Source organism: Amblyomma americanum, chromosome 10, assembly GCF_052857255.1.
Source record: "Amblyomma americanum isolate KBUSLIRL-KWMA chromosome 10, ASM5285725v1, whole genome shotgun sequence".
NCBI lineage: Eukaryota > Metazoa > Arthropoda > Arachnida > Ixodida > Ixodidae > Amblyomma > Amblyomma americanum.
This window is the reverse complement of record NC_135506.1, coordinates 116,249,912-116,272,331: the sequence shown is the minus strand read 5'-3', so window position 1 is coordinate 116,272,331 and position 22,420 is coordinate 116,249,912. Positions and strand designations below refer to the sequence as shown.

General features: G+C 46.7%; 1 protein-coding gene across 1 annotated transcript in view; it reads right to left on the bottom strand.

The window, feature by feature from the left end:
- LOC144108652 (uncharacterized) overlaps positions 1–21,243 on the bottom strand; it is a 37,360-nt gene extending 16,117 nt beyond the window's left edge. Inside the window, exons 1-2 of the mRNA XM_077641835.1 lie at positions 20,761–21,243; positions 20,422–20,475 (exon numbers count right to left, since the gene is read on the bottom strand). Coding sequence (XP_077497961.1) covers positions 20,422–20,475; positions 20,761–21,243 — 537 coding nt within the window. The remainder of the gene's footprint in view (positions 1–20,421; positions 20,476–20,760) is intronic.
- Positions 21,244–22,420: the final 1,177 nt, after the last annotated feature.

The following is a 22,420-nucleotide window of genomic DNA, read 5'->3' as shown; positions in this document are numbered from 1 at the left end:
GAAAATTGTTCATTGGGCTGACTTGCACCCAAAATGGACTGAATCGTAGTAAAGTGATGATGATGATGAACAAGAAAAAAAAGATGATCAAGTAAAGCCAAAAACTAGTGCTCCCGCGCTATAATTGGTTCATTCAAGTTAAAGCCGTGACAATTAATTTGCACGTGAGCACCACTGCCACGTACCTCAAAGCGCGATTGAGGTATAATTGAAAAGTCCACTGACCCTGGAAGGCTCTTAAGCGCCTTCAGTTTTCTCAAAATCAACGGAGTCTACAACGTTGCCAGCGACAAAGCCAATGCACTCAATTAGAGTTACTGTATAGGAAGTCCTAAAGTTGTGCGATGTTCCACCGTATTACTCTCCCAAGGATCGAAGTTACGAGGGAAAGCCGCAACTCTGTATGCAGGAGGCAGAACCGGTGCAGCGGAGAGAGTGAGTGCAGACTCAATGGGCTTGTTTTTGGCTGCCGAACGTCCTTTATTCTGGGCAAATTACTATGGCAGTGAATGACAGACTGGTAGTAATGTGTAGGCTACACCAATACCTACATCAATCAGTTAGGAACAAAATACTCGCCGTGTAGATGTGTGATGCCACCTGTTGTAAACCCCACAAGTCATATGCGCTTTCTCTAACGAACATATTTCATAAATTTGCTTTTGTTTTGCTAGGAAAATTTCACTGAACGCACGCGCTCGGACGAAACTAAATGCTGCAAAGCACGAGAACCGTAGGTGCACAAATGTACTGTCAGCAGCAGTCTATAATGATAAACGTTGTGGGGGAGCTGGATTCTTCGCATTGCATAAATGATTTTTCAACGTGTGAAAAATTGAACGTGCGCTGACATCGCACAGCACACAGGCGCCGTAGCGTTTCGCCTCCATCGAATCGCAGCCGCCGCGGTCGGGTTCGAACCCGAGAACTCCGGATCACGTGTGAAAAATGAAAATTGGTTTTTGGGGGGTACAGTATGTGTCTCACATATCGGTGGACATCTGAACCGCGCAGTAAGGGAAGGGATAAAGGTGCGAGTGAAAGAAGAAAGGAAGAAAGAGGTGCCGTAGTGGAGGGCTCCGGAAAAAAATGTCGACCACCTGGGGATCTTTAACGTGCACTGACACAGCACAGCACACGGGCGCCTTAGCGTTTCACCTCCACCGAAACGCAGGCACCGCGCTCGAGTTCGAACCCGGGTACTCCGGATGAGTAGCCGAGCGCGCTAACCACTGATTTCCTTTCCCAAAAACACCAATTTCCAACCAATTTGAATTTCCCGCCCTGCCACTCTGGCAGGTGGCAGATAATAGTGGATCGCGAGAGATTGGTCACCCAGTGAACGCTGCGGCCTGTTGCTGCAGGGCCGCGTGTCTGCCACAACGTTGTCAGAGCTAATGCATGCAGCCCACATCTCTCTCTCACCACCGCAACGTACCTCAAAGCGCGATTGAGGCGTCCACTGTCCCAGGGAGTCAGTTATGCACCTTCCTCAATATCATCGGAGTCTCCAACGTTGTCAACGCCAACGACAATGAACACAATGAAAGACGACCGTCTATAGCTTCAGTGCGCTTTTCTGCTACAAGGTGGTGAATGCCACCGCATGCAGCGCACATCTGACATACCACCACGCAGGTTAAAGCACGACTGAGGTGTCCACTGTCACAGGGGGCCAGTTATGTGTCTTTCCTTTGCTTTCGCAGAAAATAAAGATTAGGTTTGAAAATTGGCTTTAAGGAAAGGAAATGGAGCAGTAACTGTCTCACATATATCGGCGGGCACCCAAACCGCGGCCGGCGGCCGCGAACGCGCGGCGGAACACCTGTGCCTCGGACGAACGTCGGATGAAGGTCAAACTCTAGCGTACGCGAAACGCGCCGCAGCTGGCCAAGTGAAGCTTTCGCTTCAAAAAATTGGCAGTGGCTTAGCTCAGCTAGGCCAGGATATGCGTAGCGAAAGCTACGTGCACACGCTTAGCCCTTCCAGGTTCACTCTCACGCTGACGGGCCTCTTCACGCCAGGAAATGATTTCGGGGTCGTCCGAAGCAGCTTCTCGTAGCCGACGGAGATGCCGCGCGATGGATGGATGGATGGATGGATGGATGGATGGATGGATGGATGGATGGATGGATGGATGGATGGATGGATGGATGGATGGATGGATGGACGGACGGACGGACGGACGGACGGACGGACGGACGGACGGACGGACGGGTGGGTGGGTGGGTGGGTGGATGGATGGATGGATGGATGGATGGATGGATGGATGGATGGATGGATGGATGGATGGATGGATGGGTGGACGGAAGGACGGACGGATGGATGGATGGAAACTTCCTTAGGCAAAAAAAAATCTTCCAGGTTGGTCCCCTACCGGTCGAGGAGTCCACGGGCTTGAGCTTCACAAAAAGCCCGATCCACCAGCCATTTCTGGCCGGCGGGCTGAGCGATCCATAAAGCATCCTCCCAGGAAGAATGAGTGGGATTGAGGATGAGGGGGGGGGGGGGGGGCTGCCTGTGCGACAGGACATTCCCACAGGTGGTGCAAAACTGTGGATCTGGGCACGCCACAGGTGTTGAAATGAGGGGCGAAGATGGGGTGAAAGCATAAGAGGCGGTAATGTGAAATAAAGCAGGCCGTCTGTAATTGTCGCCATGTTGCGCTGGATAAGGGCGACAAGCTACTGTGGGGTGGTGATAATGTCATGCGGCTGAGTTAGTAGAATACGGTGATTTGATGATATGTATAAAGGACCTATGGGGCCACTTGCGCGGGGTTGGGTGCCTGATCGTCCGGGGTCCGGGAGGAGAGTTCTCGGGCCAGCGCATGCACGCGCTCATTACCGGGGATCGAGGCATGCCCAGGGATCCATGACAGAGTAACCACTGTCTAGAGAAATGGCTGTGGCAAGAATATTGTGAGTGGCCGGCGTCACCACGCCCTTTGGGTAGTGGCGGTACACGGCCTCGTAATCTGTGCAAATCTTGGTTATGTTTTTGTCAATGGTGGAGTGGACCAGCGCAAGTGCGATGGCGGCTCTTTCCGCCTCTGCAGGCGAATTAGTTCGGATAGTGGCGGCGGCCCCCACTGTGCTGTCTCCATAGGCTGCGACTGCCGTGAAGAATCCTATAGTTTTACTTTACCATTTTCTGCCGCGTCGACATAAAGGATATCGGAGCGGTTGTTGTATGTTTGGGTGTAATAGCTCGCTCGAGCCTGCCGCCTACCCTGATGAAGGCGGAGGCTAGCGCTTATTAGCGCTGTAGGGGCTTCTGAAAAATAACGTAATCATGAATGGAAAAATCTTGTAAGGTGAAGGCCTAGTCGGGGTGGGAATGGTTGGATTGAGACAGAGCTATCGCAGCAGGCGTTGTCCTGTTTCCGTGCGGCTCGGGCGGAATAATTGGTTGGTGCGTTGAGCCTCTATTCGATCACGGTTTTGTGGGTACCAGTGGCCAGGAGACGTTGTTTAATTCGTGCTAACCGTCCGTGGAACACGTAGGGTCGATGTGACAGCTGTGCGTATTAGGATGTAATAGCCCCGACTCTGTATGCAGGAGGCAGAACCGGTGCAGCGGATAGAGCGAGTGCAGACTCAATGCGCTTGCTTTGGCTGCCGAACGTGCGTTATTCTGGGCAAAATACTATGGCAGTAATTCACACAGACTTCAAGTGATGTATGGGCTACCCCAATACCTACATCAATCAGTTAGGAACAAAATACTCGCCGTGTGGATGTGTGTAGCCATCTGTTGTAAACCCCACAATTCACATGCGTTTTCTCTAGCGAGCACTTTTCATAAATTTGCTTTTGATTTGATAGGAAAATTTCACTGAACGTATGCGTTCGGACAAAACTAAATGCTGCAGAGCACGAGAGCCGTAGGTGCACAAATAGACTGTCAGCAGCAGTCTAATGATAAACGTGTGGGCGAGCTGGCTTCTCCGCATTTCATAAATGATTTTTCAAGGATGTGACCGAAATGAAATTAAAATTGGTTTTTGAGGAAAGGAAATGGCGCAGTACCCGTCTCACATATCGGCTGACACCTCAACAGCGCCGTAAGGGAAGGGATAAAGGAGGGAGTGAAAGAAGAAAGGAAGGAAGAGGTGCCGTAGTGGAGGACTGCGGAAAAATTGGCAATGGCTTAGCTCCGCTATGCCAGGATATACGTAGCGGAAGGTATGTTTCACTGCCTGAGCTTGTTGTTGTCACTGTATGTTTAGCAATGAGAGACATTTGGTATACACATCTTTTATTCATTTTGATTGACAGGGACGAAGACTGCCCGATGATCTGTGAAGTAGCATGCATCGGTCTCAATTATGTCGATGCAATATTTCGATTTGGTAAAGTTTCTTTGCTATACAAGGTCTATAGTAGTTCCTTATTGCGTAGTCTGGACGTGTGCGTCTGAAGCTAAATTGAAGTAATACTTTTCTTTCAAATGTCCGGCTCGCAGATGCGCTTTCGGAAACTCGAATGGCGTGATCAGTCACACGACGATCCCGGGCGCCTCGGCCGCTGGATGATTTCACAGTCACCTAAAAATAAGGAAAAAAACACAAAGACGCCGATGCACTCTCTAGTTGACCACCTGGTGTTCTTTAAGGGAGCATAGACACCTAACTTTTGGGTGCGTGGTTTCTTCTTTTTAATGTAATGACGCCACTGCGGTGGCTCAGTGGTTATGGGGCTTGGCTGCTGACCCGAAAGACGTGGGTTCGATCCCGGCCGCAGGGGTTGAATTTTGATGGAGGCGAAATTCTAGAGGCCCATGTATTGTGTGATGTCAGTGCACGTTAAAGAACCCCAGGTGGTCGAAATTTCCAGAGCCCTTCACTACAGTGTCCCTCATAGCCTGAGTCGCTTTGGAACATTAAACCCCCATAAACCAAGCCAATCTTTTTTTGTAATGAGGTGTAAGGCATCATTATACACGGATTACCACGTGGTATGCTTCTATGGCTGCTAAATAATTTATAACTGAATTTCTTTCTTGTGCTGTTTCAGTTTCACTAGCTGAACGATGACTGTGGCATCAAAGAGAGGTTGTAGGTCATGTGAGGCGTGAGAAACTGCAATATAATCGCTGCTTCCACATTAGTTGTCATTCCGGCTCTTGAGGAAGGCTGGCTTCAGCAGTGCAGTAAATCATAACGATGAAGCAGCGATTATATGGGCGTTTTTCCATGCCTCACGTGACACAAAAGTACTCTTTGACGTCACAGCAATTGTTCGGCTGTTCAAACTGAAACAGCGTGACAGAAAAAAATCATATATAAATTGTTTAGTGGCCATGGGCAAATATCACATGGTGATTCATGGGTAGTAGTATTTTATGCATCGTTGTAGAGAAGAAAGCATGCCACCAAAATTACGTGTCTATATTCCTTTAGCACGCAGAAAACCAAATGGAAAATGCTCTTGGCCATTCCCTCCAATGCAAATGCTGGAGCGCATTGACTGCTTATCCACTGGCTGGCTTCAGCAGTGCAGTAAATCATAACGATGAAGCAGCGATTATATGGGCGTTTTTCCATGCCTCACGTGACACAAAAGCACTCTTTGACGTCACAGCAATTGTTCGGCTGTTCAAACTGAAACAGCGTGACAGAAAAAAATCATATATAAATTGTTTAGTGGCCATGGGCAAATATCACATGGTGATTCATGGGTAGTAGTATTTTATGCATCGTTGTAGAGAAGAAAGCATGCCACCAAAATTATGTCTATATTACTTTAGCACGCAGAAAACCAAATGGAAAATGCTCTTGGCCATTCCCTCCAATGCAAATGCTGGAGTGCATTGACTGCATATCCACGCATCATCCCAGAAGTGCACAGGTGCGCGAGAAGCTGCCAATTCTGCTGTTCAATTGATTTGTTCCGGAGGCAAGTTGGTGGAAATGCATTGCATGTCACTGAGACGCTGTTACCTATGTTGCCCTTGAGTTAGAAATAGGGCCTCAAATGAGGCCACAAAAACCCGACAACTCACGGCCAAATTTCTTAGACGTGTCAGTTGAGACTTCTTGTCAGTGCGGCGACGTCAAAGCACTAAGTGCTCGCAGTGCGTTGTGTGTGAGATCGTGTGCAGTGCAGGAAGATGCGTAGCAGTCCTGTGACTGATATGCAGACTCTTCAACAAGGCAGTGCTGATGCCTATGCGCACGTCACCTCCCGTCCACGTGCGCCGCTTCCCTGGAGAGCTGGCCATTACTGGTTGTGCACTTTTAAGGGGAACGCCTTATATGGCACATTGATATTGATACCCGGCGTCATTGTCGATGTCCAGGAAACGTCGTCCACAACCCCCAATGACGTCATCAGCAGAGGGAAAAATTTCTTCCGAAGGTGCAGAGAATTGAACCAATTGAGGGCCTTCGATTGCGAGGCGATCACGCAACCTATGGGCCACAAGACTGCGTTGCTTCTTGGCGAATAATGATTAATTTAATTTATGTGTTACCTTACGACTGTATGCTAATAAGTAGGTGTGTCATTAGAAACGAAGGAAACAATATAAATTAAAAAATGAATGTTTTTTGCCTTCAAAGCATCGAAGTAGTCTCAAGTGCCCTCCGTAATTTATTCTTGCTTTGGGAGTCGCCACGGTGGCTCATTGGTTATATGGTGCTCGGCTGCTGACCCGAAAGACTGGTTCTATCCCGTCTGCGGCAGTCTCATTTCGGTGGAGGCGAAATGCTATAGGCCCGTGTACTGTGCGATGTCAGTGCACGTTAAAGAACCCCAGGTGGTCGAAATTCCCGGAGCCCTTCACTATGGCGTCCCTCATAGCCATCGTCGATTGCTTTGGGATGTTAAACCCACATAAACTGCATCTTTGCTTTGTATATGCTCATCTCCACAAACGCGAGGCCAAAGCATGGCAGATACGAGGAGAAGCATGGACTCGGTATGCAGCAAAAGTGATATTGCTAGTAATTGATTACTTTTCCGTGAAATTACTGCTTGAAAGTAGTTCATTACATTAATAAATTACCAGGCCGCAAGAGTAATGAATTACATTAGAAATTGCAGAGAAATGTAATTTAATTACTGTAATTATATTACAGTAATTTAATTGCTGGCTAGTCTGCCACACACTGATTTCAAGGTGATTGCACACTGCTTTTCAATGAATGCGAAATCCTGACATGATAGCTTCTGCAAATGGTACGCAACAAGGCCTTTTGCATTTTTAAGGCAAAGGTTTGTGCCACCTTCCTTTTTATTTTTTTGTCCCCCCCCCCCCCACCCTGTCCCCCTTCATATTTTTTTTTATGTCATGAATGCAGTGTTTTAGTCACAAGCTTGAATTAGCCCCTATGAAAAAATTTTTTGCTGGTCTGCACGTGACTGTCTCCGTGTTCAGGTTTTGCGCCATTTCCTAGTCCCTGGCATTTATTGGCACCTTCACTTCATTAAAACTTTTGTGAATGTGCTGGTACAAATTTTGAAAAGTTCCTTTTCTAGCGCTTGCAAGTTGTTTCCATATTTTTGTTTTCCATGGGGGTGAAGTTTCATCGCATGTCCAGTCCGTCAACTATTTCTTACGGTTCTCAGATACTTTGACCCGTTACACTTTTGTATTGTGGAAGAGCCGCAGCTGCTCTTAAGATGCTTTGTGTCCTTGCCTTTGTGCTGGGCAGCAGCGGCGTCTTCTCCGCTGTGCTCAGGTGCATGTGGGCAAAGCATTAAAAAATGATGACTAGCTTGGCTGGCATTTTCTCTTGGTCTCTGAATGCATCTTATGGTCAGAATTTGGCAAAATTATGGACATGTATACCAGGGAATCGTGTCAAAAAGTTATCCAGGATTTGTATTGTGAATAAAAATAGCACAACACGCATAATTTTTGGTTTTATGATACTGCAGATTACACGAACCAAGAACAGAACAGCAAGGTTCTACTGAATTTCTTTGAAGGGCTGTGACGGTTTTAAAGGGTGTCTAGCAACCTAGAATTGTCAAGAGGCATTTCGTTTACCTGGAAAAATTGGAGAGTTGTGAGGGACACCATCAAGAAAGTGGTCAAGTCTCGGAAAAGGACGGACTGAAATTAACGCAGAGGTCTGCTGCGAGTTTTAACGATACTGTGAGTGTCCAGCACACGGTTCGTTCTTATTGGCATGGCATATTTTTGCTTCTAATGAGTATTAGGCATGGCAGCCTGTCTGTTTTAGCTGTCTTTTTCTTGTCTTCAATTAAGTGAGCATAGTATATACTGGTTGGTTGTGTATAGGTTTCCACACTCCTCATTAAATTTGGTCTTGTGCATATGAATAGACACAGCTACGTTCAAAAGTATTTTCTGTGGAATAAGCTGTAGTCATAGTAATGTGCAGAATTCATGCACTTTCAGTATACTGATGCGAGGTGCCACGCCACCCCAGTGTGGCATCAAAATCGATCTGTAAATCTTGCTCTCAGGCCTCGTCAATCTTGTAGGCTATTGAAGAAACAAACAGAGGCTAGTTTTTCTGCGGTTCGAGCTGTGATGACGAGGTCGTAAAAAGCTGTTACTTTTTGTGGAAATCGCTTGATGCTTGTCCTGTGCCATTGCTGCTATCGAAAGGGATGCCAGAGTGTGCCTTCATTGGAAAGGTAGTGAAAGGCAGTGCTTCTCAGTGATGAGCAAACCAACCTTTGTCGGCCCTCTTGTGCAAGGGTTCCTTCTTGAAAGCCTGAAGTATTTTTTTGCAGTGCAATGAGCAGTGTATGGAGCCCCTGAAAGCATGCAGAGTGTTCCGTTTAGAAATTTTCCAGAATTTTCTCAAAGTAGAGTTGTTTGTTTCTTTTGTGAAAGCACATGTAATGTCAGCACATATGGCCACCACTCTTATGAACCATTAAAAGAAAGCAAAAACTTGTGAGAATAATTTTAACAAACTTCCAAACCTAAGACTCCGGATCACCCTTTTCATCTAGTGAGAAGGGAAACAGCTGCTCAATTTTCTGCACAGATTCATAGTTGAAATGTGCCAGCATCTGTGGGTCCGTTACGGCCAGGGATTCCAGTGTGGTGAAACCCATACACAAGAGTTAAGCGGCCCACGTCCCGTCAAGAATGCTGCATCTGGGGCAGCATTCCACAGCTGGAGGTGTCACAAGGGAGTGTGGAAGAGGTCTTGTTAATGCTCTCACTTTTGTTGTAGCTTAAGCTGCTGTTCATAGATTTTTTGTGTCATTAATGTTCTCAACAATGCCACATCACGTCATGCGCCTTTTCAGTGTCTGAACTGTGACAAGAGCATCTCCACCGCAGCTGTGGCCTCGTGCTTAAGTGCTCGCCTCGGCTACGGGAGGTCGTGGGTACGATTCCTGCGGCCTCCGGTCCACCAGCCAATTAATCCAATAGGAACAGGCGGTCCCCCGGCCTAGTGCTCGGCTCTCCAGGGGTGCACTGCGTGGGAAGGATAGCCTGCGCCTCAAAATTCCCTTCAACTGCAGGCGCAAAAACGTCTCCACGTGGTTAAAACCCGCAGTCCAAAACTCTCGCCTTGTGCCAGTTACAAAACTTACAACGTTCACTTCTCTAGCCTCAAGATAGATGTGCCATAAGCACTCTCGCTCACAAACACCCTTCGAGCAAAGTGCGGCGGTATTTGCTTGCTACCGTTGTGGCTGGCTCACACGCATCGGCAGGTGTGCATGACGGGTTAAAAAAAAAAGATGGTCTTCTACTGCACGAGGTGGATTTAGGGTTGCTTGACGGCGGAACTTATCTCTGATCCGTCAAGGCAACGGTTTGGTCGAAGACCCTTCTCCCAAGCATTTCACCCTAGATGAGCCGAGCACCATGGCGGGGAAATCTTAAAACCGGTGGGTACCCGGCGGCACTGGGAATCTAACACAGCACCTCCCGAATGTGAGGCGGATGCTCTACCACAAGGTCGCGCTTCGGTGCTATGATCTTCGCCAAAAGGCCGAGAAATGAAAAGCCGAAAGATTGTCGTTCGGCAGCTTACAAAGTCAAGCTGTCATGTTTTTTCCTGAACACAGTTATGGCTCAGACTAATTGTACCATTCTACATGATTTTCCCTCATTCATTGAGATGCTCAATAAGCTTTAGGATGCGATAAATTATGAAGAGAAATGAAATGTTTCTTTACATCACTGCATTTTGTGGAAACATGTTTGTATTGTAATTTCAAATATCTGTTTTATAATTTGAACTACTCGAAAATAAAACATATCGCAGTACTGGCCGGCATTTCGAAAGGCCCTGATATGCACAGCATGTGTACGAGAGCAGACGATGCAGCAGTCCCTGTGTCACTACTTTTGGAGCCCACATGACCAGGGGAGTGACGTCACAATGCACCCCGACACTCAGAAACCGAAATCGCTCAGTATAAATAATGCGATAATATTTAATGTGCATATTTGAATTGCGGAGCACGTATCACGCACCGGGTGGGAGTATACAATGTTTGAAACTAAGAACACTCCAACCAAACATTTGATGTATCCGCCCCTTTACGGTTTTCGGTTTTGCATATGGAGCTTGTGACCTCCTGTGTGCCAGCGTCAGAAGCCTTTCAGAAACCCTTTCGTTGTCTGTCTTGACTATTTTTATTCATTCTTGGTCTCTGCCTTGTAAACACTTCTTTTTGTGTGTGATTTCTCCGGCACATCTTGAACAATGTTCCTTTTAGCCTTTTTTTAAGGATCTTTCTAATGCCCATACGCAAAGCCACTACAGAAGTGCGTGGGCTGCTGCTGTAGTCTGCTGGGAGATGTCCTTATCTTTTTTCTCTCATATGCATTCCATTTTTTGTGTATTTGTTTGTGGGCTTCTCTTAGTGGTTTATTAGTTGCATTTTATCGTTTTGAGCTTGCATACTTTTTTCTCTTTTCATGGCATCCAACCCTGTGTATGACTGACACTAGTGGAGGGACTGCAGCAGCCGACCTTGCATGGCGCGGCATTCTCTGGTACAAGGCACCTATTCCCCGTTCCAGGCTACTGGCTCAAGACTGTGCCCACAATTCTGCACCTTGGCCTACAGGCAGAGTCGCATTAGGCCCACGTCGGCCAGGACTTCCTTGCCAAATAAAGTGTTCCTACCGACACGCCTTGTCAGTAATTGATGAAGCGTGTGAATAAATGAGTAACAACTTCGTTGGCCGTATAGAAAAACCGTGTTACAAAGCCGTTTTTTTAAAGGCCATACCCAGCCACCACATTGTTTCCTCTGAGCAACCTACTCATCTTTGAGGTAAGTGCTTGCCGTGTGTCGCATCACAGCCTGAAGTGTTGCTGCAGAACCGCATATTACCTTCCTGTTTATGCCATTGCAGCAGAAAATGCTCCACAAAGCTAATGAAAAAAAAAATAAATTTCGCTAACATACTGCTTTGAGACAACTGCTAAACGGGTGCTGAAGCCCACTGAACATTGTAATTGAGGCCCTTTGAATTGAATGTTCTTTGTAGGTATTTTACAAAGGCAAGATAACAGTCCTAGCAGTGCTACTGGGATTGCTACTCGCTGCAAACGAGGCGGATTCTGTAGCACTGGGCTCTTGATGGCAGTTTATGAAATTCGCATTACCCGAAACTGCACTGTAAAAGAGTATAAAGAAAACGATGTCTTCCTCGGTAATTCATGTCATGCAACATGACATGGAAACCATCGCATGGCCAGTTTATCCATTGCCTTCAGGTTCAAGACATCTGCCAGTTTCTATACGCTAGCTTGAGACTGTTGCACTGGAAAATTACATTTCTCTTGAAGGCACTTTTTGAGCAGGAATTGGGTTTACCCTGGCTTTCGTGATTTATGTTTTGGGTGCACAAACTGGGTAATATCAGGCTTTAACTGCTAACAAGAGGCCCTAAATATTTGCTAAATTTGATTTATAGTCTTCTCTTACTGTTGTAACCTATCTTTCCTCAAGCAGAACGGTGGCTGAGTGAATTCGCATCACCTGTTAATGTCAGATTATTTCTTTTTAAGCTGCTGAGGGCCATTATTGCCAGAGGGATATGTAAGGTGTGTACTGTAGACAGACAGGGAAACCGCTTAATTCAAACCGACGGTATTTACAAACTGGCACTTCGCTCCCGTAAAAATCGCGTATTTCAGTGCGACAAAGCTGCCGGTAATATAAGCATACGCAACGGCCGTACAGCTTACCTGTCCTGACCGATGAAGCATGGCAATGCAGCGCGCTGCATGTGGCCATCGTGGAGAACCACTCGTCTACTACCCCTGTCACACGGTGCTTTCGAAGTGCAGTTTCTCTCCCCAGCTGCGCTCCTGTTCCTGCCACGACGTGGGACCAGTTTATGTTACCGTATGCGGGGCCTATCGAGTGGAATCTACGAGGCGCCGCTGACAGTGCTAATTAGCGGTCGCATAAGAATGAAAAGACCCGTACCAACCCCTGTGGTCGGGCTCTCTTTATTCCGAACTCTGTGTAAAGAACTATTTTTCGGTCCCCTTACCCTTTGTTTCTAATCAGCATAGTTTGAACAAATTTTCGGTCCCTTAATAGTTTGAAGTATCGAGGCGTCGAATGCCTGAGCATTGGTACGTGGCCATATATATATTTCCACCCATGGCGCGCGCACAATTTGTCCCTAAACGTAATGACCGTTGGATATATTGTCTTCATCTTCAAAAGACCTGTCGAAAATCTCAAAAGTTCATTATAGCGACAAATTTATATATAAGACTGCTCAAAGGGAGCACGACTACAAAACCACCGCCGCACACACGCGCTCACTCTTGGCGCTCTTAATTCAGCTCCAATAGATTTACCGAAAGTTTGAGCTATAAAAGCGAGCACGAAACGACGAGAATTCACTGTGCGAGCGTGTGTTTGAGGAAGGATCGCGCATAAAAGGTTTTACCACTAAACGTACTGATCATAGTGCTTGCATGCGGCACAGAGAAACGGTGATATCTATATCAGATGGAATTCCGCATCTGGCGCTTCCAGCCCTCGAAATGAAAAGAGGTAGGATTAATTTTTCCCTTTGCAGAACAAACATCTAGTAGAACCCGCTGTTACGTTCGCGATTGCTGCGTTTTTCCCGGTACGTTTTTTTTTTTCATATGAGCCAAATAGTCCAGCTGCAACAGAAGCACCTACAACTGAAACTCGATCGCCTATATCTTTGACATAATGCAATTGTTGCATAATTCCCTTGTCGTACGTCGCGAAAGTCATCTCACGATGGTAGTTTATACCGTCCCAGAATTCGTTCAATGCGCGCGTAATGGCGACGCCGGCCAGAAAAAGCGATACTATACACGTACTCTATATAGGCACTTGTTCGCCGCTGCGTTCGGCGACTTCTGGAAGCACCCAGGCCAACGCCAACATACTTACAGACCATGCGATTTTTGTGTGTCTGTTGGCACAGTTACATCGATGCTGCGACGCTAGCGCAAACGATAGCACAAAAACGAAACTATGCCGCGGCAGATGGCACAAACAGCGCTGTACGAAATGCGCTTGCGTGGATTCGCTCCGACAATTTTGTTTCTGCCATCCGCTTTATTCTTGTCGCCTGCACCTTGTCGCCTGTCCAGGGCACGGCACCTGGACAATCGGCAACATGTCTAAGCCTCCGATCCTGCTGTTACAGGTCCTGCCGTGGATTGTTGCCGCAAGCATTTCCACCTGTGGAACGGATGAAACACCATTTTTCTACGCGACCCATCACGACAGCGATATCAGCGATAACCTGTTCAAGGGGCGTCTTCCGTCGATGACAGTGACGTCACCAGTGGCTAGCCTACAAAAGGAACTGCGCGACGCCGGAGCATTCAGAGGGCACGGCACCTGGACAATCGGCAACATGTCTAAGCCTCCGATCCTGCTGTTACAGGTTCGTTATTTGACTAATATTGGAAGTGTTAGGAGTGACAACCGCTTTCTGTTAGTTCTGCCGTGCCCTGGAAGATTGTTGACTGCTTTGACTGTTTTGAGTGACACTTGGTCTATGTTATTGTCTTTGTTGGTTTCTGGTGATATTGAGGAAAACCCGGGGCCAAAGACTGCTGAAATGTTGCAGTTAATTCTAGAAAACCAGGCCACGTCGGATGCTAAAATAGATAAACTGAGAACAGAAATGACCGAACTTAATGCAAAATGCGATAGGATGACTGGATTTCTTGATATTATCGAAGAAATGAACAAACGAATGCAAACTTTAGAGACCCTTGTTCGTCAGCAGGCAGATAAGTTGACTGAATACGAGAACAGGAGCAGAAGTAATAATCTTTTGGTTTTTGGCGTCAAAGAAGCAAAAGACGAATCAGATTCCGATCTGAGGGAAGTTGTGGTTCAGAAGATATTTAATGAAAAATTGGGCGTTCAGGCGAAAACTATAGACAGAATTCATCGTATAGGCAAGAAAAAAACTGGTAGCCATAGACCTGTCAATATGCACTTTTTCGCCTCTAGAGAAAGAGTGTTGGTATTTAAGAATTGCGGGAAGTTGAAAGGCAGCCCGATAAGTGTAAGCCCAGACTATGCGAAGGAAACAGTAGCAGTACGAAAAAAACTGTGGCAAAGTAGTAAAGCAGAAAGAGATAACGGAACAAAGGTCAAACTGATACATGATAAACTTAAAATTAACAACACCATTTACGCATGGGATCATGAACGACAAGAGCGTTGTCTGTACCGAACCCACCAAGATAAGATAGGACGACCCAAAGTTAACGATGAGTCTGCTGGTCATAGTTCGCTACCCCCGACCAAATCAACTGCAGATTCTGATGATCATAGCGATTGCTCGCAAATATAGCTCAGAATTATTTTGTTAAACGCCCGCAGTATAGCAAACAAAACAACTGATTTAGAACATTTGCTAATTTTCGAGAACCCTGACTTATTGTTAATAACCGAGACCTGGTTACATGAGGGAATTAGTAACGATAGCATTTTCCCACCAGGCTACCATGTTTTTAGATGGGATAGAAATTCTAGAGGAGGGGGGGGGGGTGGCTATTGTTGTGAAAAGCACAGTATCTGCAGTCGCTCTTAACTGCAGCCTTTCTGAAATGGTGTGGTGCAAGGTTTCTTGTGGGAACCTTGTACATTTAGTAGGTGTCGTGTACAGGCCGCCTTCTACATCTCCTGAATTTTTGGATGAATTGCTTTTGTTCCTTAACTCTCATGTAAATAAGAACACCAGACTGATAATGGCTGGCGACTTTAATTTGCCACATATTAATTGGGAAACTTTGTCAACAGGTAACGTAGAAATAAGCAGTGCGAATAAAGTAATGGAAATTATGTTTACTCATAACCTTAAGCAAATAGTAAAGGATTTTACAAGGGTTACATCAGGGTCCCAGTCATTGTTGGACTTAGTTTTCTTATCCCCTAAAGTGGCAGACCACACTATATCTGTCAAGCCGGGATTATCTGACCACAAGATGATCTGTTTGAATGTGCGGTTGAACACACAAGTTCGCAAAAAATCGCATGTTTTAATACGGGTTAAAGATTACAGCCGGGCAGACGATACGTCTATCTTAGACGTCTTAGAAGAAAACTTGAATCAGTTTGCAACTGCATCACACCATGAAAGTGTCGAGGAATTGTGGCAACGTTTTAAGGGCACACTAAAATATTGCATTGATAGGTTTGTTCCCACTCGCTCAAAGAAATCGAAGCAGCTCAATCCTTGGATCACTAGAGAGATCAATCAGTTAAAGCGCAAGGTAAAAAGGCTACGAAAGCAAAAAAATAGAGCGACAGAACTTTCAAACATCAAAAAGAAGCTCAAAACAGTGTTATTAGATTCGAAAAAAACTTACTTCAATACAACAGTGACTAATTTTCTCACAAGCTCACCACAAAAGTTCTGGCCATATTTTTCAGCGAAAAAGAACGCAATCACACAGGTAATGGAAGGGGACGATGAGGTGACTGATAAAAACGATATTGCAAATCTGGTTAATGATTTCTTCCAGTCGGTCTTTAGTAGGGATGACAATGATATTGAGAGTGATCATACAACAATTTACCCGTTGCCATACTCAATGCACGAGATTCGCATCAATAGGGAGGGCATCTGTGAGCAGCTGCTGTCTCTGGACCCGAAGAAATCGAGCGGTCCCGATGAAATACCGACGGAATTCCTTAAACGGTATGCTGAGTGGTTATCATATTATTTGCAAATTTTATTTGAAAAGTCAATGCGGGATCATTCTTTACCTCGTGACTGGCGCAGCGCAATAGTAGTTCTGGTATTTAAAGGCGGTAATCGACTTCTTGTAAAAAACTACAGGCCAGTTTCACTCACTTCCGTATGTTGCAAGGTTTTTGAACACATAATAGCTAAACACGTCCTTCATTTTTTGGAAATAAATGACCTATTGTGTCCATTTCAGCATGGTTTTCGGACCGGCCTTTCGACAGTAACGCAGTTAATTGAAACAGTGAACGACTTTTGCAAGGCTATAGATGAACGTCAGCAGGTAGATGTGGTCTGTGTAGACTTCTCGAAGGCTTTCGATAAAGTTCCGCAACATAAGCTTCTTTTTAAACTACGCAGATTAGGAATCGCTGAAAATATAGTACTGTGGATTCAGGCCTATCTAAGTAACCGCTGTCAAGTCGTCAAAATAGAAAGTGCAGTATCGGATAGGCGTGAAGTTCTGTCGGGGGTGCCACAGGGCTCCGTTTTAGGTCCGCTTTTGTTTTTATTGTATATAAATGATATTCCTGCTATCGTCGAATCGCCTGTCAGAATGAAACTTTTTGCCGATGATTGTTTGATTTACTCTCCTGTGGCTTCCCCGGCAGATCAGATGAACATAAATAGGTGTCTTCAGTCGTTAAACTCGTGGTGCCGGAAATGGGGTATGGAAATAAACTACCAAAAATCTAATTACATGCAAGTAACAAGGAAGCAGAATGTTATGATGTTTCGATACAATATCGGTGAAAATTCCTTAGATCAAGTAAAGTGTCTCAAGTACTTGGGAGTGACATTAACAAATAATCTTGACTGGCGCACCCATATTGAAAATGTCTATTTAAAAGCCTACCAGAAGGTCTGTTTCCTGAGGAGGAAGTTGCCGAATGCGACTAGAGAAATTGAATTCATTGCGTACAAGACGTTCGTGCGGCCAATCATAGAGTACGCAAGTGCGGTGTGGAGTCCTCATCAAAAGGGTTTAAAACGGCAACTGGAAAGATTGCAAAGGATGTCAGCACGTTTTATATGCTCTAAATACCGCCGCACTGATTCAGTCACAGCAATGCTAAAAGAGAGTCCGTTAGAATCACTAGAAGTAAGAAGAACAAAGCAGAAATTGAAACTTTTTTTTCTGATAATGAATGATAAAGTCAAAGTTAATAAACATCACTATGTTACACCTCCCCTGAAGCGTTGCCCTCGGAAAAATCACAGTCACGTATTACAACCTATTATTACACGCACTGATGTCTATCGCTACTCCTTTTTTCCCGATGCTGTAGAAATTTGGAATCAACTACCAAGTGACGTTGTGGACCAAACAGATGTAGAAAAATTTGTGATAGGTGTGAACGCGTTCCTGGAAGATTGCTGTGCAAATCTGTAATTCTGTGCATTTGAGTGTTTCTTTTTTTTTAGCGAAGAGAATTGCACTTGTGTCTGTATATGTTTCCCTCCCTGTAATGACCCTCATGCAGAGGGTTAACAGTATGAATAAATAAAATAATAAATAAAAAATAAAAATACAGAATTTCTAGATTCCAATATAGCGATGATTCTATGGGATTTTTAATGCGGCCACCGCGATAGCAGCGAAGAAGCGCGCGCGTACCGCATTTTCGCACGCTCCAGGCATGCTCCCTCTCCATTGCTAAATACCTTCCACAAACAGCTGCTCAGGCTAACCGAGACTCGTCGCAGTGCGTTTCTGAAGGACGGTATTTGCTTATGTCAGCTTTGTTCCCCTTTCCCTTATATATCGTGTTCATTCTACTTGATCGCCATTGGATGTGCCATACTGGGCACATCCAATGTGCCCAGTACGTCCCACAAATCCTCTTGAATAACGTTGCTGTAGGCTCACCTGATATCCAGAAATGCTAGCCATAGGGGCCTGTGTTCCTTTTCAGCAATCTCTATATAATGCGTCAATAAAAACAGATTGTCGATAGCTCTAACCTCCTCTGTTTCCGGAACCCATTGTGTAGCTCCCCTAGCACCCCCTCGTTCTCCATCCAAGCCTGCAGTCTGTCCTTTATAATCTGCATCACCACTTTATAAACCACACACTTCACTGTTATGGGACGGTATTTGCTTATGTCAGCTTTGTCCCCCTTTCCCCTATATATCAAGTTCATTCTGCTTGATCGCCATTCATCCATCCACTATCATTTTGTTCACTAACTCTATTAATGTTTGCTTGGATTTTGGTCCTAACTTCTTTATTAACATAATCGGAATACCATCTGGTCCTGTCGACGTGTCACTATAACAGCCTTCTTCTCTTGTCGTAACGCGAGCGCATGGTTGCGCTCTGTGGAGGGGCACTGCGTCCGCATCGAAGGGAAGTGGCAGATGACGCAAAGCGCCACGCCCAGGTCCAACTTCTGCGTCACTCGACTGCGATGAGTGGCCGTGTCGGACGCAGTGGCCCTCCAGAGAGTGCAGCCACGCACTCGCGTGTTCAGGGTGGACGACCCTGTACGTATGGGACCGCTGCTCGCTTCGACCGACGGATGCCTCGGGGACGGCAGAACCACCGTGCCTGATCGTATTTCTGACCATTGCCACACGTTGTAAAGAATTCACATTACTAACTTGCCTATACACTGCACAAATCAGGACGAAAGCTCGGAACTTATGAGCGCACATATGCCCACTCGAACAGCCCATAAATTAAGCGAAATGAAAGCGTATTTTCATACGGTCAATTACGACAAGATTTTCCTAAGAAAGCTTCGAAAAGACTTTCATTTTTCTGGAGCGCCTTCGAAGGCACAGGCACTACACAAGTGCGAGCACACAAACCACACAAGCGTCCTTTCACAACGAATGTGCCACACCACACGTCCAGAGCATCCAGAGGCCGACCAAACAAGCAAGCGATGCAAAACGCCCGCGCCCGCACGACCGCGATCCACAAATCACAAATGACGCCAAGCCAATCTATAATCCACGGGTGAAAATAACGCTTCCGTTATTACGACCAGGTCGGAATAACGATTTGGCATGACTTTCCGTTATTTTCACCTGGTCGAAATAACGCCGGCCCTCCGCACTCGGGGTTTTGTGTTGGTGGAATGCCTAGTTGCGTTCGCACTCCAAGGTGATATGGTATAGCGTGGGGGTCGCCCCGCACCACGGGCATGTGTCCCTGAATTGTGTAGGATACATTTTGTGTAGGATGTGTAAGTTAAAGAAAGTTCCCGTTTGCAGCCGCCGCCAACTAGCTTCTTGCTGTGTTAGAGACTTATGCGGAGGAGAGTATCTAATCCTCCTTCCTCTGTGAAAATTCAATATCTCCGAATATCCGATATCAACGGTATAGTGGTGACCCAGGGTTTGTGGCTGCTCAGCTCGGTACGTGATCTCGCGAGTTAAGCTGTCCACCTTTTCGTTACCCCCTATTCCCGTGTGTGCTGGAATACAGATTATCCTGTGGGTTGTGTTGTGTTTGAGATGCCCTACTTTACGGAGGATATTTAGGGCGGCTCTGCAGAGTCTACCTTTCCTGTTGTTCCTGCATGCTTCTTTTGAGTCCGTAACGATGTATAGTGACTTGTTACTCCGGTAGCCTTCGCCCGCCGCCAGAGCCACGGCAACCTCCTCCGCCTCAGCTACCGTATAGCTTCCGGTGGTTGCGCAGGTAATCAGCTTGCCTGTGTTGTCTACCACTACGGCTGCTGCTCTAATGCATGCTGAATTCCTGTTCCGCGGCTATAATGTTGCGTCAGTGTACACCGTGTTTTCGAGCTTGGCTAGATGCCGTTCTACGTAATCTGCCCGCACCTGTCTCCTGGCCGCGTGGAGATTCGGATACATGTTTTTCGGTACAGGGCTGACCTGGAGGGTCTTACGGATGTCGTCGGGTACGTCGGCGTATCGATCGAGGCGTCCACTCATGTCACGACCTAACCTTGTCAGGAGCGCTCTTCCTGTGGCCGTGTCTTTGAGTCTTAAATTTGTGCTCCAAGCTGTGCTTCCACCAGCTCGCTGAAGGTGTTGCTGATCCCCAGCTGTTGCAACTTTTCGTTCGGTGTGTTCTTCGGTAGGTGGAGTGCCGTCTTGTAGGCCTTCCTTAGGATTGTTTCTACTTGCTCCCTTTCACACTTGTTCATGGGGTGGTACGGGAGCGAGTAGGTCACCCGGCTGACTATTAGGCTTATGACGAGTTTCAGCGTGTCGTCTTCTTTCATCCCGTATCTACTTTGGGAGACTGCTTATCATGCGACTCACCTGCTCCGCTGCGTTGTTGAGCAGGCAAATCGTGTGGCTACCTTTTCTGCTCCCCTGCAGCCACAATCCCAAAACTCTTATCGTGTCCCTTTCTGGAATGTTTTGCCCCTCCAGCCTCACTTCGATTGCTGCCTTGGTGGGGTGCCTTCCTACTCTCAAGAGTTCGAATTTTTCCGTAGAGCAGGCTAGTCCTCTATTCTTTACGTACTCTTCTACACAGTTTGCCGCCTCCTGTAGCCTCTCTTGTTTTTCTCCCAGAAACCCTTGTGTCACCCAAACCGTAATGTCGTCTGCGTACATCGCGTGTTGAATGCCTTGGATTTCTCCGTGTTTCCTTGCCAAGCCGATCATCGCCACATTAAAGAGTATGGGCCAGATGACCGAGCCTTGGGGCGTGCCTTTGCTTGGAGTGGTGAAGACATCGCTTCGCAGCTCCCTCAGTTCCACTGTGGCTGTTCGGTTGGTCAGGAAGTTCTTCACGTAATTGTGGATCCTTCTTCCGCGATTGATGTTGTTCAGCCCCTCCATTACGGCTGCATGGCTAACATTGTCGAAGGCTCCTTTTATGTCGAGAGCCATGACTATGTTTTCACCAGCTTTGGGCAATGTTTCGAAGACCTCTTCTTTGAGTTGCAGGAGGACGTCTTGCGTCGAGAGGTTCGCCCTGAAGCCATACATGCTGTCTCGGTATAGCCTCTTGCCTTCTAGATGTTGTTGAATTCGTTTGGTGACGATTCTTTCGTACAGTTTTCCCAGGCAAGAAGTGAGGGAGATTGGTTTAAGATTCTCGATCTGCAGCTTCTTGCCCGGTTTAGGAATCATTACTATGACGACATGCTTCCATTCGGCTGGGATTCTTCCTTCCTGCCATAGCGTGTTGAGGTAGGCTGTCAGCTGGTCTGTTGCCTCATCGCCTTATGAAGGAATGCCCAATTGAGTCGGCTCCCGCCGCTGTGTTCTTCGTGATGGCTCTCATTGCCGCGGTGACTTCCTCGCGTGTTATTGGCCTGTCCATATCTGGGCTGTCTGCTCCGAGGTATTCTCTGCCGTAGCCTTTGGGCTCATCCTTGCCGTAGCATTTGGCTCGTACCTCTTCGAGGAGCTGCTCGTCGGTACCCTCGTATTGGTGTACTAGTCTCTGGATTGCCTTGCCGCTTTCCGCCTTAGTCTTTGTAGGGTCCAATAGGGCCTTGAGGATGCGCCACGTTTTGGCCGTACTGAGTGTTCCGTTCAGCGAGGTGCTGAACTGTTGCCACCCTTGTCTGGCTAGCTGCGTCGCATACTCCTCTGCCTGGGTCGTGACTTCCGCTATTTTCTTTTGTAGCTTCTTGTTGAATTTCTGTTTCTTCCATCTTTTGGTGAGACCGCGTCTTGCCTCCCATAGCCTGAGTAGCCGCTTGTCTACCTCCGGTGCTTGCTCGGTTCTGTCTACCTCGTGGGTATACATATCTTGTATCTGTTTGAGCTGCTGGCTCCGTTCCCCTATCGAGGTGATTTCGCCCTTCAGCTGTCTGCAGTGCTGCCTAAAGGCGTCCCAATCCGTGAGACGGGATGTGCCGATCTTCCTCTTGACGTTGTCTGCTACGGTGCTGATTCTTATAATGTGGTGGTCGCTGCCTATATTTTCCAGCAGGTTCTCCCACTCGACTTGTTTCGCTCCTTTGACAAAAGGTTAGGTCTGTACACGTGTCTGGACTAACGCTGTTGCCTTGCCTAGTCGGTTGGTTCTCGTCTGTTAGGAGCTCGCATCTTATGCTTTCCGCCGCGGTGCATATGTTCCGCCCCTTCTTATCGTCTTTCGGGTAGCCCCAGCTTGGGCTTTTAGCATTAAAATCTCCTGCTATAATTAGGGTGTTCCGGCCGGCCAGCCTGCTCGCCCCAGGAAATAGCTTAATAAAGTCTCCTTTTTTGCCTAGGGGGGCTGTAGAGATTTACTATGAAGGTGCTTCTGGCTCTTCTTTTCTTTTTGGGAATTACTTCGGTTATTACGTGCTCTATT